Here is an 18,925-nt window from a genome sequence, read left to right on the forward strand (position 1 = left end):
AAAGTCAGAGATGTAACTGAAAAATAAAAGGTTACATAGGAAACCTCTTCTTCAGAAAGCCCATCGCAGGACCACAGCACAATATTGCTACGCACTTTTTCTGCGCAGGAGGTGGAATTAGTTATAGTAGTTCAGCAATGCTTTGGAAAGCCTGGCTGTGAACACAGCCAACAGGGTGTACTATTTTCTCCCACTTCTCCCAGGCAGTTGCCATATCAGATAAAGAAGCTTTCAAAAATACTCTGTAGCTTTTACAGCTCTGAAGTGACTCAAAAAAATACTTCAGGCACCAGTTTGAAACGGTAGCTCTGTTACAGAAGAACTGTAAAACACTTCTCATTTATCCAAATGCTAAAGCCTAATGATAGTCAACATTTACCCCAGACACAAACCAGTTAATTTTCACCTTCGCTAGCTCCCTGAAGCAGCTCTGCTCAGTCCCATGAGTTCTAAGGCTGGCTCCTGCGGAGAAGTATGCGAGCAGGAAGGCAAGGCGACGCTGGCTGTGGGCCACTTGCAATCCACCAGGTCCAGTTTCAGCTGCAGCAGCTGCCTGGGAGGTCTGACCACAGCTAAGCTAACTGCACAGCTCTGCTCCCTCCCAGCCCGCTCCAACATCCAACGCTTGTGCTGCGCTAGGGCTAGGCCACAGCTCACCTAGTAGCAAAGTGAATTTATCTGGCAGGGAAACAAAATCTGCGGTGAAGAAAAAACTTTCCCGGCGGATCAATGACCTGAATCAACTCACCTTGGGGTGAGAAGTATCGGATTTAACATCAAAGGGGAGCAGAAAACTGTGAACAAAAGGGCAGGAAACTGTCCCCTTGGTGGCACTTAGCAAAACATAAAATAAAAATAATTTTTTTAGAAGACAGAAAAACCAGCCTGTGTTCACAGTAACAGCTGCTTAAACTTCACCAAGAAAAGCACCGAGTTCTGGTCACTGGGCCCAGTCAGAAGGGTGAAATTTCTGGAGTTTGCTTCAAGGTTGTCTGAGAAACTAATGCGTCTCAGCCTTGGACAGGAGCAAGACAGACAGACCAAGACTGAAAATTCCTTTTGTGCATCTAGAATACTAATAATTGTGTGTGGGGGGAAGGGTTTAATTTTAAAAAAAATTAAGTCGCACTCCAACATTTCAGTTGGCTCAGCTACTATTTATCTGTTCCACTGCTTACCACCTAGTGAGGAATAGCACCGGGGTGGTACAGCAGGGTAGGAACATGCTCCCCGGGGCAGCTCGCTACTTCTTCAGCCAGGAAGCCTCATCCCCCATTTCTCTCGGTGTGAACCTTGACCAGGCTCGGCTGCCTTTGCCACTGCAGCTTCCAAACGGGACGCTAAGACGGCCTGTATCCCACGCAGGATGCGTTCAGCCTCAGAGAGGCCGGCCCTCATCGCAAGGGAAGATGCCACCAACCTTCCGCCCCGAACCTGCGCGTCCCCCCCGCCGCACGCGGGCCCAGCTTCCCGCACCGCACGCAGGCGGGGAGCGAGCCCGCAGCACCCTTCACGCTGCGGCTCCGCCACCTCGGTGCGCCACCCGCAGCGCCTCCACTCCCGGCGGCGCCCACCCAGCAGCCCCGCTCCGCAGGCGGGGTCGGACACCCCTCGGGGAGCGCTGACGGGGCGGGCGCCACGGGCGCCGCGGGGCCGTGAGGAGACGGGCGCGCGCGGCCCTCAGCGCCGTCCCGCCCAGCGGCGGTGACCGAGCGCGCGGCGGGCGCGGGAAGGGCCGGGGCGGGCCGCGGGCCCTGCTGTGCCCCGCGCTGTGCCCCGCGCTGTGCCCCGCGCTGTGCCCCGCGCTGTGCCCCGCGCTGTGCCCCGCGCTGTGCCCCGCGCTGTGCCCCGCGCTGTGCCCCGCGCTGGCGGGGCTGCTGCTCCTGCCGCTGCTGCTGCGCCGCGCCTGCCCCTACTTCTTCCAGAACCTTCGCTTCGCCCTCGCGATGGCGCGGGTGGCGGGCAGGGCGCGCAGAGCCGGTCGCGCACCCTCCTGGACGTGCTGCCGCGGCGGGCGCCGCACAAGCCGCTGCTGCTCTTCGGCGACGAGGCGTGCCCCTACGCGCAGGTGGAGCGGCGGGGCAGCCAGGCGGCGCGGGCGCTGCGCCGGGCCGTGGGGCTGCCGGCGGGCGGCTGCCCGGCGCTGCTCATGGGCAACCGGCCGGCCTACGTCTGGCTGTGGCAGGGCTGCGCCAAGCTGGGCTGCGCCGTGGCTTGCCTCAACTGCGGCGTCAGGGCCGGCGCCCTGCTGCGCTGCTTCCAGAGCAGCGCGGCCACCGTGCTGCTGGCGGCCCCAGGTGAGGGGAGCCCCGGCTGCGGGGCGCGCAGCGGAGCGGCGGGTTCCCCTCGGCCGCCCCCCGCCGGGAGGGGCTGCTGGGCGGCGGGCGGGGGCGGCACGTCGGGCCCCCCGGGCGGGCTGCCGCGGAGGGGGCTGCCCACCGCCGGCTGGGGCTGGGGCCTGCGGAGCTGCTGCAGACCTGGTGAGAGGACAAGGTTTCCGGGTAGTTGGCACCGCGTTTTTATTTTCGGCTGACCTACAAGAGGTGGGCGCTGAGCTCGGATACCCCGTTAGGCGTTTGATAAGGGTAACGAAGCCCCAGAAATGAACCAGCTCTCAGCCGTGCACAAGGGGGTCGATTCCCAGTTGTGTTCACACAGATGGCCACATCGGAAACAAACCAGGTAGCGCAGAAGAATCCTCTTGCTGCAGCTGGACAGCAGCTGGGACACGGGAAGGTGGTTGCCGCCCATAGACAAGCCTTTGTCGGGTTTCAGTGTAAAAAGGCACGGACTCATGCAGACAACCCATGGTTATTTTTGTGGAAGACACTTGGACGTACTGGTATGTTTTCAATGGAGAGCTGCATTCTGTCCCTTACAGCGCAGAGACCCTATTTGATGCCTGGTCTTTTATATAGTTATTTGCATACAGACGGTGTAAATGACTGACTATATGGGAAGTCAGGAATGCTCTTCATCTGCCTAGAGCTAACAACTTCTACATGAATATCTACTCCCATTTCAGCTTTGATAGCTGAACGCATTAATCTATTGTATGTAACTGGAGTATTTTATGTGCCTCAAAATTTCAGGAGTCCAAATGAAAATTTCTCCTTTTGTGATAAATATTAGCCTCGCTGAGAATAAATTCATTGCAATCCCTGAACTTTCAAAATTCATCAGTATTTGAAATAGTGTCATGTGGGAAAAGCTATTATGTAGGATAGGAAATGTGTTTTTTCCTCCTTCTATAACATAGTTGCCTCACATTTTCTAAAAAAATCCTCAGCTGCGAAGAAAAAAAATAAATTTGAGCCTTATTCATAAAAATTTACTACATGCTTGACTCCACTAGTGATTACTAGACATCAGGAAGAAAGAAGTCTAGCTAGGTCTTTTCTGCTGGACCTTGATTCTCTCTGTCCTTTTTAAGTTTCATCCTTTATTATCTTGCTACTCCATGCAGAAGATAAACATTGTCTCATCAGAACTGACCATCACATAAGATTCTGTGTGCTTGCACAGATAAGTTCCTGGAAATAAATATGCTGAATTCATTAATATAGTTTATATATATCATTGACGTTACTTATACTTACAATAAAATACAGATGTCAAAGTTTATTGGAGGGTTATTTATCTCAGTGACAGTTTATTGGGGGTTATCTATCCCTAAGGTGCCAGCTCATTAGATACTTGCATAAAAGGCCTTATTTTATCTCCTTCATGCCTGATGGTGTCTAAGGAGCAGAACTGCCCTCTGTTGTAAATGAACCCTGTGAGACAGGGTTACTACTAGTAGTCTGCATCCAGGCTGCCAGGTTGCAGATTACACTGAAGCAACCAAGTAGCAGAACGCTGATTTTGAATGCACAGTTGGCTGCATATAGGTAACCCTGTCTTCATAAAGCTGTGTCCTGGTCAGGGGCAGGTGAAGCAATTCATTAGTGCAGTGAATCCTGCACAGCCAAGGACACTTTCACTGCAAGGGGTAAAATATGAAACAGAATGGATGCTATGTTATTATTGTATTCACATAAAGCCATTAGGATCATTGTTCTAACCATAGTTCGTTGTATTCTAGCAGTGCTTGTAAATTCTGTTAATCTGACTCTACAACTAAAATTTTTACTTGGATGAACAACTTCGAGACCTACAGTTATTTACTCACAACTGTAAGACAAAGAAAATGGGTAAAAGTAAGAGGAGTAAGGTGGAGTTCACAAGCCTGACATAAATTGTTGAGCACGGACTTTACCTTCCCCTCTGAAATCTAACCAACACTGTTCCCATTCTTATTGGGTCGTGACATTCTCCCACCGAGCTTTACTCTTTGTGTAGCCCAGCAGCTGTGCAGTGCTGGAAAGCATAGGTGGAACGGAGGCTAGGCTGTGCTATTGTTTTGAGGTTTCCTTCCTTACCTGTTCACTAGGAGAAGCCTTCACTGGGTTTTCATGAGTAGCTTGGTGGCTAAAGGGCACCCATGGTAATCCCAGGATGTTTTTTAGACTAAAGTTACAGCAGAAATACAGAATTGTTTGAAGAGGAATTCCAGAGTCTGCCAGACTTGAAAAAGGTAATGCTTTTATTAAAGTTACTACTTTTGTGCAATCGAGACAAACTTTTGATGTGGATCTTGGCTTTATCTAGTCAATTAGTGTGGAGATAGGATTTCCAGTAACAAATTCAGTTTTCAGTATCAAATTGCCTCACAGATTTGTTGATTTAATAATAGTTAATTTATTCTTTGCTTTGAAATAAATGAAAGGTGGTAAAAAATAAATTACATGTTATGGACAATTTTATATTATTATATTTCAGTGAAATTGGAAATGAGGATTAATTTTAAATCTTGTGGTTTGTCTATTCAAGTAAAAGTGCCTGTGACTTGGAAGGCTTTTAGTCTGGATTCCTGTAGAAACAAGGTATATACAATTGGACCAGCTGTCTGGTCCTCTTCAGTTCATTCCATTATCCAGTTTCCTAAGGGATTAAGTCTCGGACAACTACATTCTTTCCAGTTTGGTTGAAACTGGCAGTGGGTAGTGGAGAGAGACCTGCATTACTGCTTCACTAAGAGAAAGGCAGACAGGATTTGATCATGCAGGGAGTGAGTACTCGTTGCACATTAATCACGCGCTCTTGTTGGTTGGAGATACCACAGGGAGTATGAGGAGAACTGGGATTAATCAAGACGTGTGTAAGAGACAGGCACAGGGAGAGACAGAACGTAACTATCTAGGACTCCACGCTTCAGTAGTACCACGGCTTACCAAGACACTCTTCAGCCTGATTTTCAGTTTTTCTTCCATTTCTGTCGAGACTTGAGACAGATTATGTTATCTTTATGCATAAAACATAGCGGTGATTTAAGCAGCACCTAACTTTGTGCGGGCACTTGTCAGGTGAGACGTTTCCCCATGGTGGGGAGGGAAGGTTACAACACGGAGCTGGTGGTGCCAGGTGTACACTTCCTCAGAGTCACACAGGGTCTGCAGGCAGGGGGAAGTTTGCTTGGAATCTTCCTCTGCAATTCTGTTCCTGCTGCAAAAAATCAGATCAAATCATATAATGTTGTGTGGGGAGACACTGTTCCTCTTCAGTCCTTTTTGCTGGATTCTGAAGTCACTTGACCATTAATTTCTCCAACAGCAGCTAAACATGAAAGCTGCTGAGCCAGAGTTGATGCACTGATAGTATATAGATAGAATAGTACATAATTTTCTTATACTACTTTCTTCTCTTTAAGAGCTGAAGGAATCTGTTGAAGAAATACTGCCATTCTTGAAGAAAGAAAAAGTTAAAGTTTATTATTTAAGCAAGACATCTGCTACTGAAGGTGTTGAGAGCTTTCTTGATAAAGTAGATGCTGCTTCAGATGAGCCTACTCCATTGTCTTGGAGATCAGATTAACCTTTAAAACTCCTGCCATGTACATTTATACATCTGGTACTACAGGTAATGTAAATTCACAAAATCAGGTGACGCATTCCTCCTGATGTTGTGATTTTTTAGTAATGAAAAAGAATCTGTTCCTTCACATTAATTCCTACTCCCATTCATTCCCGCTCAGGAAACTGAAAATTTGATGTCTGTATTTAAACCCCAAAAGCATGTAGAATATAGGTTGACTTTAAGCACTAAATCTGGGGCAGGGACTGAAGTAAAAGCCAATTAAACATACAAGTTTTATGCCAGTAAGGTCACTAGACACATGCTCTCTCTCATCTCTGGAGACACTGCTGGCCTAGGTGTGGCTCTTGGCACCCACCTTATACTCGCTATCTTCGCATCATGAACTCTAAACACTGGCCATTAATTTTTTGGGTGTCGGAGTACCAAAAATAGTGAGTGCAGCATAAAATACAGCTAGTCATGGCCACTGTGCAAAACTGCAGCTGGTACAGCAGCTGCAACCTGCTCTACATAAAAGCATCTAGCTTTAAGAGCACTTCGCCACAGCAGAAACTGGGCTGCAAGGATGAAGATGAAGACAACACCTGAAGGCACTCAAACCTATAGCTTCACCAGGAGCAGCAGGGTATGCCTCCACACTAGCTCAGTCTTCAAGCCTCTTAGGGCAGGAACTCCCCTGGAAAGATGGAAGTACAAATTTGAATCTTGTTTGGGCTGCAAAAGGCAAATACCTCAGGTGTCCTTCATCCTTAAGGGCTCTAACATCTCTGTTCTTACAGAGTTGGCAAGCACTATCATAATTTTGTCTTCTAGTATCTGTTTCAGCAAGTAATCAGTTCAACTGCGTCTGATGGGAAACCAGGAAGAGATTTTGTAGTACGAATTCCGGTTTCATCTAGGATGATTCAGAGCTGCAAGGAGATACCCAGTTCCAGGGAAGATGCAAGATCTGAGATTAACCTCCGTTTTAGCATTTCCATTCCCTTTGCTCAGCACGCTAGATTCTCCAAATCCCACTTCCTCATTCTCTAGGTACTTGTGATTCCTAGGTACCATAGTACTGAGAATTCAGGCACTTAATGGGGGGTAATCACCTAAAATTTACATGTAGGAAGACACAGCCTCACTGAGGCTAATCGCCAGTGTGTTGCGTAGACACGAGCTGCATACCTCCCTGAACTCTGGAACTACCGCTTGCATCAGTGAATGAGAGAAAATCTTTGCTTAAGCCCTTGTGAAACCTACTGGACTTACTATGTTTATTGTTCAAGTGAAGTCACACACTTTTTTGATTGTAAACAGGTTTTCCTAAAGCTGCAGTGATTAACCATGAACGCATAATGCTGGCATGTGGTTTGTTCGATGCTGGCAATGTTACCTCAGAAGATATTGTGTATACTGCTCTACCACTCTATCACAGCTCTGCCCTCCTCGTTGGGGTCCACGGATGTATCATGAAAGGTACTGTGCACCTGACTAGTCTGAATGAATGTGTCACTGTGCAGAATTCATGCACAGACACAGTAAGCCTTTCCCTAGCTACCAAACTTTGAAACGAAATACTTGGTTATACATGTCCCTGTTACCAGAAGCTCCGCTAAGTCAAGAGACGTTCTTGTTTCTCTGTCATCATATGATGTGCACAGATCTTCACCCTGTACAAATTTTATTTCATCACCTGGACAAACAGGATATATCCTATCTTACATGACAGCTTTAGGATAAATTAGTACAGAGTTTCATCCATAATAATAGCCTTTAACTTCTGATGAATAGAGGTTAAACCGATTATTCAGCATGGATTGTATTTCAATACATGGGTACTTCCAAAGACTATGTAGCCCTAATTCTAGAAGCTTTCTACAATGCTGTGCTAAGAAATTCTGTAAGGTCTTACAATACAATAAGCATTGTTCCTTCTGTAATTTGTTTTACTTCTTTCTACACAGGTGCAACTATAGTTTTGATTGCCAGGTTTTCAGCAAGCCAGTTCTGGGATGACTGCAGAAAATATAATGTAACTGTGATACAGTATATTGGGGAAGTGCTTCGGTATCTATGCAGTGTGCCACAGGTAACATTAACTGCCTCTTGGGTTTTTTTAGCTAATGACATTACCAGGAATATTTGCTACATTATGCTTAAAATCCAGCCATAAGGAGGGGGGGAAGCCCAACAAAAAACCTTCCCTAAAGATGTCTGTAATCTCATTGCATTCTAACAGTAAGTTTTTTCAAGGAGAAAAACTGCTTGAATTAATCATTCTTTTGAATAGTGGAAGAATTGCACTATATTAATTTAACATTCTGTTAAAATGGATAGAGAAAATGCTTACCTTATACGAGCACTTCATCTGCAAACCAAAAACGAGGAGTTCTGTAGGAACCAGTGGACCTGTGTTTTGGGCAATGTGATTTTTGAGAGTTTTGTAGCTAAGATGTCCCCACCAAGACGGTCAGGTGATCCCCAGGTGAAAGTGTTAATGTGATTATTTAAAGACTGCCCTGTCTGAAGATGCACTTAATGTACTGTCTTCATAGGGTACCTATTCACAGGCACTTTCCATCTGAGTTCCATGAAATCGTATTAGTTAATCCTTAATTTCAAAAACGTGTCTGCTTAAAATGGCTTTCACGGCAGTAGACCTAGTGAACTACAGTGAGAATTTAGTAAGAACAAAGGTGGTATCAATCACTCTCCCCAGTACCATTTGATAACCATAAGCTAGAGCAGAGAATCAGGTCCACAGTTTCTTTGTAACTTATGTCAGTGTGCAAAATATGAAATATACAGAGGTTTCATTCTGATGTCAGTTACAGAGATTGGAAATATCTTCACTGGAAATCAGTGGGATTCCTCAGGAATGAGGTATCTAAGCAAGATTCTGCAATGCTTTGTAGTATTTCTTCATGAGTTGTTAGCCCAAAATACACCGCTAAAGGTTTTATAATAATCAGAAGACTTGGCCTGTGGATTGGGCCACTAGATTTAATCAAAAAAGTGTAAGTGGAGGAGATTAAAACTGAGTTAAGGAAACTGGGCATTTTAAACATACAGTTAAGGACGGTGATAAGTTACACCTCAGTCCTGCAGTTAATGGAAAATTCCAGTTGGCCATGTACTCATAATTAGCCAGTACTCAACTGGTATAAATAAAACAGGGGAAAAAGAGAAAAACTTTTCTTCTTTCATGCAGAATGTTTTTTTAGGAAAGTAATCTTAAAGAATGAGCTAATTACTTTTGAGAGAGTTGTGTTTCTTCATAGCATGTATACATGCATAAATATAACTGAGTCACAAGGCACTCTCTAAATTCCTGAATTCAACTGGTATCTCAAAGATATGTACAGTTGCCAGCCAAGGATAAATTAGTTCCCAAACAGGGTGAGTTTGGTAGTGTTAGCCACACAGAGCACTTAGCTTAAAGAGACCCATTAATTAAAAATAACACGAATAGCTGAATCTGAAGCCCACTGAATGATACAGTTGAGTAGTATTTCAGGCTGTTCTAAAGATTACTCATTATTGGTGGCTGTTTATCTACAAAGGTCAGATTTTAAGACAGGCACAGATAGCCTAGCTTTCATTATTTATATATAAGGATTCTTCTTTACTCCGTACATAGAATTCAACACCAGTGGAGAAAACACCTTTACATAAGCAAGGTTTATAATACCTGATCCCATGTACCCACATGCATGCTACTATGAGTGCAGAAGTCTCCCAGAAAGATGGGATTAACATCTTAAGAATGCAAGAACTTGACGGAATGGAAATTACTAATTAAACTGCCATGGTGCCAAGTGGGCTTAGCCTGTTATTGCAGATGTAAGAGACAGTCTTTTCCATGAGGAACTCACGGTATAAGCAAGATCCACACTGATGTAGGGTGTCACCTGTCTTAACTAATGCCATTTGATTATTGAACTTCCTTATTGTGCTGGTAACTTTTATCTATGCTATCATTTCTTTCCTTTAAAAATACACAGAAGAAAAGAACTCAGTACACGTCATAGTTTTCTTTCTGATTCTATTACCAGCTAACTTACGTAGTAATTTCAAAACAAATGAACAGTCCAAGTACTACAGAAATCACCTTAAGGGTGAATTGCTAAGTCTCTCCTTCCTCCTTTCATTAACTGTGACTAATTAATGGCTAAATAAAAAAAAAATTCTTTATCTGGCTAAGCAAATGAGGAAGAAAGATTGAAAATACAGACTTGAGAACAACAGAAGATGAGGGACAATGTGGATCCAAGCAGCATTCTGTCCTCAGTGAATGATTTCAAAATAAGATTTTTAAGCTCAGATGTATAAATGCCCAGTGAACTGGAGTCTCTCTCATGAGACACTACAGTATTGTGTATGGTGTTGCAGAGCATCATCTACAACAAAGATTTTATAAGAAGCAAACAGCAAATTGTTTAGACACTATGCCGAATTTCAGCAGACATGCTAACATGTCAATGGCAGACCTCTCAATATCACAGACAGGACTATATATTAATGAATTTCTTCTTTAGATTAAATGTAGACATCCATTTCTAGACTACTTTGCAGAAAAGCAGTATTAATCCAGAAGTGAGATGACTAAAGTCCAAAATAAAATTAGTTTCACAGTATTTAAAACTTTTAGCCATTTTAGTGTGGCAATTTTTGGTTTTTTCCAGGAATATGACACTGTAAGACCAATTCATGTTTGTCTTAATGGCCACATTTCTCTCTTTGATTGCTCCTTGAAAGAGCATTTTGCAATTCCAGTGTTCCATGCTCATCTTCTACCATCTACTGCATTGTCCTCTGCACTGTATTACCTGAAAGACACAGAGCCAACATACTTATTCTGCACAAATACACATTCCAGTCTGTTGCTGAAAGAGTAGGACTAGTCTACCAGCAACGTATTCCAAGTTAAGAAGCCAATATATATTTTAAGAGACTCTTCATGCCTTAAAGTACTATTAAATTATAAAATAAAATATACAGTTGGAGAAAAAGGCAGATAGTGGGACAAAAAAGCCTTTCCATACTTGATGGAAAATTCTCTGAGGCCATTGTTACTCATTAGCATGTTAGGTAAGTTTATGAATTACAAGTGTCTGACCCAGTTCAGTACTTCCTATTGTTGAGGACAAACATAAGCATCTAAGAGAAGGCATAAATGGACAGCCATCCTTGCTATGTGTTTATCACTTTACTGTGTAAACAGAAAGATCCAATAGCACTATTAAAAGCAATATGAAGTAATAGAATTTTTAGCAGGCTCAATCCTGCTCTTACAATGGCATAAGGGATTACCTTTCTACCCAAACACCTTTTAAAATCCTGCAAATATTTTGCTGAATTCAGGGTAAATTACACTCTTCTGCAGATACACACAAGGCTTACAAACAAAATAGTTTAACATGGTGCCTGAGTTTCTGCATAGAATTATTTGTTCCTGTCTTCATCCAAATCAAGTTAACTCCTAACTACATTTAGACATATAGCCTAACTTCTCAGAAATTTATTTTCTTTTTCCACATCAAAACCATAAGCTTAACTTTAATGATGTTTGCATGCATTTTGCTTCAGAATATGGTCAATACTTTTAGACTAAAGTTTCCTTCAGAGTTTTCCAGAAGTAGAAATTCTGCTTTCACTCAGCAGAAACGTGAATTCATGACTGTTTCTTGTTTCTAGAGAAACACTGATCAGGACCACAAAGTCAGACTTGCCATAGGAAATGGAGTAAGGGCTGATGTTTGGAGGGAATTTATCTGAAGATTTGGAAATATTAATATTCTGGATTTTATGCATCAACTGAAGGAAACATTTCTTTTGTTAATTACACTGGAAAAGTTGGTGCAGTGGGAAGAGTAAACTGCCTGCAGAAGGTAAGAATAACAACAAATTCTGGCATTTTGTCCTTGGTGAAGTTCAGTATATTGCCAAGGGCATATACCAGGCCACTTGTATGACAAGTTGGGAAGAACCCAAGGCTCAGTTATGAATTTGTTTAGGGAGAAGATTCTCCCCCCAAGTACAGTCTATAGCTGCCCATGCTAGATATCACAGGTATTTCTTGCTAGTTCAGGCAAAAGAATATTGAGACTCAGTACATCCAGTTGAAATGTGATGAATTTGCCTCCTATTAAATAGAAAGCTGACTATGTAGTATAATTCTGAAAATATTTTTCAAAGATTGAATATTCATGTGTATACGTTTTGCAAATTTCCACTAGAAAATCTTACACTATGAATTGATTAAATACAACGTAGAGAAGATGAACCAGTCCGAGATGAGAACCGATACTGCATAAGAGTTCCCAAAGGTAAAAACTCCTTTAAGAACTTCAGAAAGGGATTTACTTTTTAAAATTACATCTCTTTGCATCAATTTTATCTGGAGAGATGCTAAGAATTGCCATGGAGTAAGCCAGGATTTTAAATACAGGTTAGAAAATATATAACAAATCTCATACTATTGTAATACAGCTTAACAGAAAGGTAAAGTACAGTGGGGAATGCAGCATCTGTGTACTTAGATTTTAATAACTTACCTAGTTTTAATAATGGACATGCTATCATCTTTTGAGTACAGATCTTGACTTTCAGCAGGAGTTCTTTAATTCTTCTCAGACTTTGCACTTAACGTGCCACTAAAGAAACATTTGCAAAATAGAAAGCAGTTCTGTTTTGCAGCAGCAGCTGAAACTTTTTGCCATTGGCAATAGAAAAAGTATGCATGAAAATATTTTTTAATTCTCAAATAACTCTGTAACATCTGCAAACTTCACTGATGTAATGAAAATTAGTTATTTTTTGGCAATTTACACTGTGCTTTTTAGACAAGTGTTCTTCCTCCTTATAGGTAAACCTGGACTACTGATCTGCAAAATCACCCAATATGCCCCATTTAATGGCTACACAGGAGCAAAACATCAAACAGAGAAGAAGCAATTAAGAGATGTCTTCCAGAAAGGGGATTCATATTTTAACAGTAGTGACCTTTTAGTGATTGACAATGATAATTTCATTTATTTCCATGATTGAACAGGAGACACATTCTGGTTAGTTTGTTTATTTAAATATGCTTGTCACAAGAGAAAATTCTGACTCATTCTCAAGTTTGAATTCATATCCAGTATTTACTGACTGATTTCTTGTCATCTTAGATGGAATTCTTAGAGGAATTCCTCTAACCTCAGCGAGAAAAAGAGAGGACTTCAAGTCACCTCCACCATTTTATCACTTGTATTTATAGTTGCATACAGAGCCTACAAGGGTTCAGCTTAACGTGATGAATGAATGGTATTTTCAACAGTGAGAAACCAGTCACATTCACAGAATAAAAACATTGTGGTTTCATACTCACTATACTTTTAAAACTCAGAAAGCATAGAGCCTATGATGGAATCTAAGAGAAGTAACATTTTGACATTTTGTTTACAAGTTTAGAGCCATTTTAAACATGATTAAGTGTGTTAAATTCTTCTTAGATTTGAATAATCTGGAATGCGTTATTGCATTTTGAGGCATGCTTTTCTCTACTCTGGATAACAAGTTCCTTGCTCTAGTGCAAAAGTGCTTTCTGATCCCAAACAGTGCTCAGCACATCGTGAAGTCAGACATTAAAACTGGAGATCACTGTATGTAACACACGCAGAAATCATTACTATTGACTGCTTATTTTCCAGGTGGAAAGGGGAAAACGTTTCTACAACAGAAGTTGCAGATGTTTTAGGACTGCTTGACCGCGTTCAAGAAGTTATTGTATATGGAGTACCTGTTCCAGGTATGAGTGAAATACTTGGAAGTATTTCAACAGAAGAATTTTTTAGTATGTTAACAAAATGTCAATATACTGAACTGCAGAGTATAGCTAGCCCTACTTCAGCTTATTTTTTGTAAGCTACATTCAATACATTCCATCATTTAAATGTATGCAATATTAATTAGCTAAAAACCCAAAGCCAAATCTTATATTAACACAGTATGACAAGAATAGTAACAGGAGAATGGAAGAACATTTGAGATTAAGTATATTGGATATAAACATTGTATCTGCTACAGGAATACAGGTCTGCAATTATTGTAGAGTGGGACAAACAAAACAGACTTGAATTTCTAGAAGAACAAGAATGTCATTTAAGAAATTGATTCCTCCCTTTTTCACCTTTCTTTAACAATCTGAAGGAATGCAAGAAGTTCAGACACGTTTAGCTGCCTTTTTTCTACTCCTCAAAAAATCTGTGATATCTTTGAACTTTTATAAACCAAGTGCTTATGGCAGCTTTTTTTTTATTTATTTGAGAGGCACTGCTGCTAAAGGCAGATTCCCAGAGGTATTGGAAAACAGAAGAGGGGACATATAGCTTTACCCTGCTGTCTCGTCTCCTGTATTTTGAACATAACTTCCTATCCATATGTCTCACTTACCCAAGACCTACAGGACTCCCACCTAGCTCCTCACTGCATTTGGGTTGTGATGGACAGTTAAAAGGGAACCCATTCTTACAGTGTAACATAGCAATCTGAAATCAAACAAACAAGGTTAGTAAGTTAGAAATCCCGAGTGCTGCATTGCACAAATGGTTTGGACTAGGTGGCATAACAAGCTGTATGCCCTTAGAGTGGTCTAAGGGAGAGGAGGAACTCTGAAGCCCCTATTAACTAAGTTAGCAGATATTAACAGGTATAACAGATTAATTATTATCACTATCAGTATTAATTAACGGGTATCACACTTTTCCAGAAAGGCTTCCAGACTATGGTGTATCACAACATGGATCATATCAATGACAGTTTAGTATTTTGGAATTGAAAGGTGTGTTAGAGACGCCAGTCTTCCTACATCCACCAGCTCCTTACACCATTTATTCAACATGTGAGAGGTTCTGTTAATGTTATGATCCACTCGCTATTTCCTCTACTAAAAGCAGAGGACATGAGAATAGAAATGCCCAGTGTTTCTGAGGCTAGAATAACAGGGCTGTTTATAAACCAAGATGATCTATTAGAATAGTGAATTTAATTCAAATAAATACACTTTTTATTAATCATGTATGTCTCTGCTACACCCATTGATCTAAAATTCAAGTCTCTCTCTTTAAATAGCCCTTGTTTTCAGCTGCTCTGTGGTAGCGATAAACACATAGCTGCCCTAGAAGATATTTCAAAAGAAAGGTAACAACATAAATGGTCTAGAGTTCTTTATGTACAGATTACAATCTAGGAGATCAGGAAGATACGCTGTTATTCTTAATGCTCTTGTAAAACCACACAGAGGAGGTATTGATACCTAATTATGGAAGAACTTTATGGAACAAAAATATTGTTCAAACTGGCTCTCACATTTGTGTAAGAACTGGGTGGATTCTGTTTGGGTTTTTTTTCTGTTTTACATGGCACAGAAATATTTGTACTTCAGTAACATAGCAGGGAGCGGTAGTATACATTAACTGAAAACTCATTAATTCAACACTAGATTTTGAATAAACAAATTGGAATGCCAGGTATGATCAATACATGGTGTTAAAGGCAAATAGAAACAAGACTCAAAAGATACTGAAGAACAATTAATCTTAAATTAGCATATGCTTGTGCTCTACTTTTCTTTAAGCATTAGATGCTAGTTTGTTTTCACTTCCTCCTGAACACAATTCTGTGAAAGCTTTAGTATGGTTTTAATGTAAAAGTTTCATATAGGAATATTACATATTTCTTCTTGCATTACCTATAATCCCATAAAATGGAAGAAACACTGAAAGGTTTGTGTTCAAATGTTGTACCATCCCTCAGCCACCAAAAGGGAAGAAGCTCTCTGTATGTATTGTTTATAAACAAGTAAAAAAAATCTGAAGTCCTTTGATTTTTGCAGTGCTTAATTAATTGTTCATATGGTAATAATCAACGTTAAACTGGGTCTTATTCCTTTCTGTCCTCTTTCTGCATGGATGAGCTTATCAGCACAAGTACAAGCATATTTACCGTGATTTATTGTAAAGTAAATGAACCCACACAGTTAAATGCTGCAGGCAGACTTCTGCCTCAGAGTACTGAGGCCTGATTTTCCAAAGTCTTTCCAAGGACTTTTGAAAGGAGGATGATATTCAGGATGTCTGCCATCTATAATTCTGATGCTAGGCTTTCAGAAGAGTTTGGCATCTAGCATGCTGAAGGCTTAAGAAAATCTAATCACTTAGATGTCTACAGGAAAATATGTCAGAATGTTTTCTAACTGGCTTAGAAGGATGGGTTCACTTATAGGAGAAAATTTAAAAAAAAAAAAAAGGGGGAAGGGGGGGGAAATGGTTAGCCTGCAGTTCAAATTTACATATGAACTAGTTATTTGTTGTCAGTATTCCTTCAGGTTATGAAGGCAAAACAGGAATGGTATGTATTCGACTCAAGGAAAATTGGGAATTTAATGGACAAAGTACTTACAGGCATGTTAAGGCTCACCTTCCAAGCTATGCAAGACCTCGTTTTATAAGGATTAAGGTAAACGAGTGTTTCCAAGTAGCTTTTGTGTGCTCATCTGCATTGTGTTCTCTGTCTTTTCTATGAGGACTATGGTCTTCCTAGTTATACTAACAATTCTCAAAAAAGCTTCTTTTGTCTCTTACTTGCTCTTGTCATTTACCAATACGAAAGCAGAACTGCTCCCAGATCTTTCAGTTCAGCCTGAAAAAAACTAAGTTGCATGAGTAGTTACAGGATACTTGGCACATTTTAACACAGAAAGTCAGGAAAATCTTAGTGGAAATAATTTCCTTTTGGATTCCTTCAGCACAGTAACGCAGCTGTGTTCTCAGTTTAGTGTAACTCCATCTACAGGCTGTGCTGTGCAAAATGAAGATCTACACACGCACAAATTTGCAAGAGAGGCCTTAGATTTTGATCCTACCAGTGAATAAATAGCCAAATCCTAAAGTTTAACTTGAATTAGGAAAATGTTGCAATAATGTCTCTCTTGCTGTACTTCTCATGTTATTTATTTAAAATAAACATTGCTCCTTTGAGAAAGGTTGCATATTCACTGAAGTGATTTAAAAGGACTAACACAGATACTAGCATACTTAATCATTTCATCAATCTTTAAGCTTTTGATTTATACAAACAAAACGGTCAACCAGCCAAAGCAGTGGTTTGTCTTGCCATCCCATGTAAAGTACAGTGAGTCCTGCCTAGTCTGCAATTGCCATGGTTTTTTTGCTCTTCTTTTCTGAGAAAAATTGTGTTGTTTTTTGATCCAAGAACATAAATTATTTTCTGGATTAAACCCTTGATTCTCTCTGACTAGAAGCTGGAAACTAGTGTTCCCGCCTCATTTAAATAGAAAAGTAAAGTAAGCCTTTCAATAATGTTTCTGTGGCCCCAGGACTTCTTACATTCAGAGTGATTATTGGCCCACATATTCCAGTTATTATCTGATGAATGCAGATAGTCTAGACCTCTGTTAGTGAGCCTTTGACTTCTGTGCTGTATGGATTTTTGTTAAATATGATTCCCTTTAAATCTAGGAAATTGAATCTAATTCCCACAATTATATGCTGACATTGATAAGTAGAGATGTAATTTTGTTTTGCGGAGTGCCATTGAACTTACAACTTTTTAAGTACCGTAAATTACAACTAGTGGAAGAGAGTTTCAATCCAGCAGTCATTAAAGATCGCCTGTATTTCCTGGATGATAGAGAAAACCTGTATGTACAAATGACCCAGGACATTTATAACTCTGTAAAAAAACATGATGTCAAATTGTAAGCATGTAAAAAAACCCCCAAAAACCTGTGTTTTATAATATTCGGTTTTTAAGGTATGTTATTCTAACCTTGTCAGGAAATCCTGTTTGTTAATATTAGCAAATATCAGTATCTGAAATAAAGTGTGAATGTGAGATTGTTTTAACAAAGCAGAACTTCAACTCTACTTGTACTTAGCCTGGCCTCTCCTCTCCTTCACCCTTTGATTCCTACCTACCTTCCTACTGTGCGCAGATGTATTGTTAATGCTGCAAATGTTAATACTGTGCACCTAAGCATGTGAAAGTGGGTACATTTATATTCATATTAAAGGATGAACCACTGCATTAGTAAAAATTACATCCCTATGTCAAAACAGAAAACTCATTAAAAAAGACCTTTAATGAAACTTCGTTGTTTCAAAGTAACTAATCGAAAAAGGACCGTATTAGATGCTTACATTAACTTTCATCCATTATCAATTTTACCCTCTTATCTTTCATGCACCAAATTCACACACAGAACGAGAACAATTTGTAAGAAATAAGATATATTTTCCTTCAGGTGCGAATGGTGGAATGGCAAGCCAGGTACTTCATAATAAAGTGGGGCTTAGGCTTCTCTAGGATTAAAAAAAAAAAGGCAAATAATATTACAGAATGGAATAAAATAACCCTTTCTAGTAAGAAAAGATCTAACAGGCCAAATTTTACTGCCTCTTGTAACACATGCTTCAGTATACCCCACCGAGTTTAGCTGATGTTGTATGAAGTAGGGAAATTTTTCTGATTAACCAGACTCATTGTTTATATAACTTGAGAACAGTTGTACTGGGTCAGACTGAAGATCCATCTGGCAGATGCACTGCCTTCAAGAGGGGGTGATTGTAGGTGCCTGGAGACAACTATGGAGAAGGCAGCAAGCATCTAGCAGTGCTTTCCCAGAATAATCTCCTAGCAATCATCACGCTTCCTGAATCAATAGTAGTATCTCTGAATTTAGAGTTGCCTTCAACAGATTGTTCTCCCCCCAGGTTTTTAAATTGTTATTGAAAAATATGTAAATCACTGGCCTCTTGTAGCAATAAGTTTGTTTGCTGCACAGAGATGCTTTCTTTTGTAATGACCCTTCGTTCTTCTGAGAAAGGGTGAAATAGCATTCCCGCTCTCTTCCCTCACGCACTTGTGATTCACAGACCTTAGGCCATGCCGAGGAAGGCCACAGGCCCTCAGAGCAAGGGCAACCGCTCTTGCAGCACGGCTGTGTAACGCCTCCTGCGTA

General features: G+C 41.0%; 1 protein-coding gene across 1 annotated transcript; it reads left to right on the top strand.

The window, feature by feature from the left end:
* The first annotated feature begins 1,366 nt into the window (after window positions 1-1,366).
* On the top strand, window positions 1,367-18,005 carry SLC27A2 (solute carrier family 27 member 2). Its single transcript, XM_040600252.1, is given in 15 exon segments — window positions 1,367-1,599; window positions 1,700-1,971; window positions 1,974-2,297; window positions 5,750-5,908; window positions 5,911-5,958; window positions 7,219-7,377; window positions 7,866-7,990; window positions 11,599-11,701; window positions 11,704-11,792; window positions 12,141-12,177; window positions 12,180-12,230; window positions 12,770-12,968; window positions 13,596-13,693; window positions 16,271-16,409; window positions 17,471-18,005. Coding segments are annotated over 15 exon segments (2,232 nt in total). The 3' UTR covers window positions 17,667-18,005.
* Window positions 18,006-18,925: the final 920 nt, after the last annotated feature.

This window comes from Falco naumanni, chromosome 7, assembly GCF_017639655.2.
Source record: "Falco naumanni isolate bFalNau1 chromosome 7, bFalNau1.pat, whole genome shotgun sequence".
NCBI classification, from domain to species: Eukaryota; Metazoa; Chordata; class Aves; order Falconiformes; family Falconidae; genus Falco; species Falco naumanni.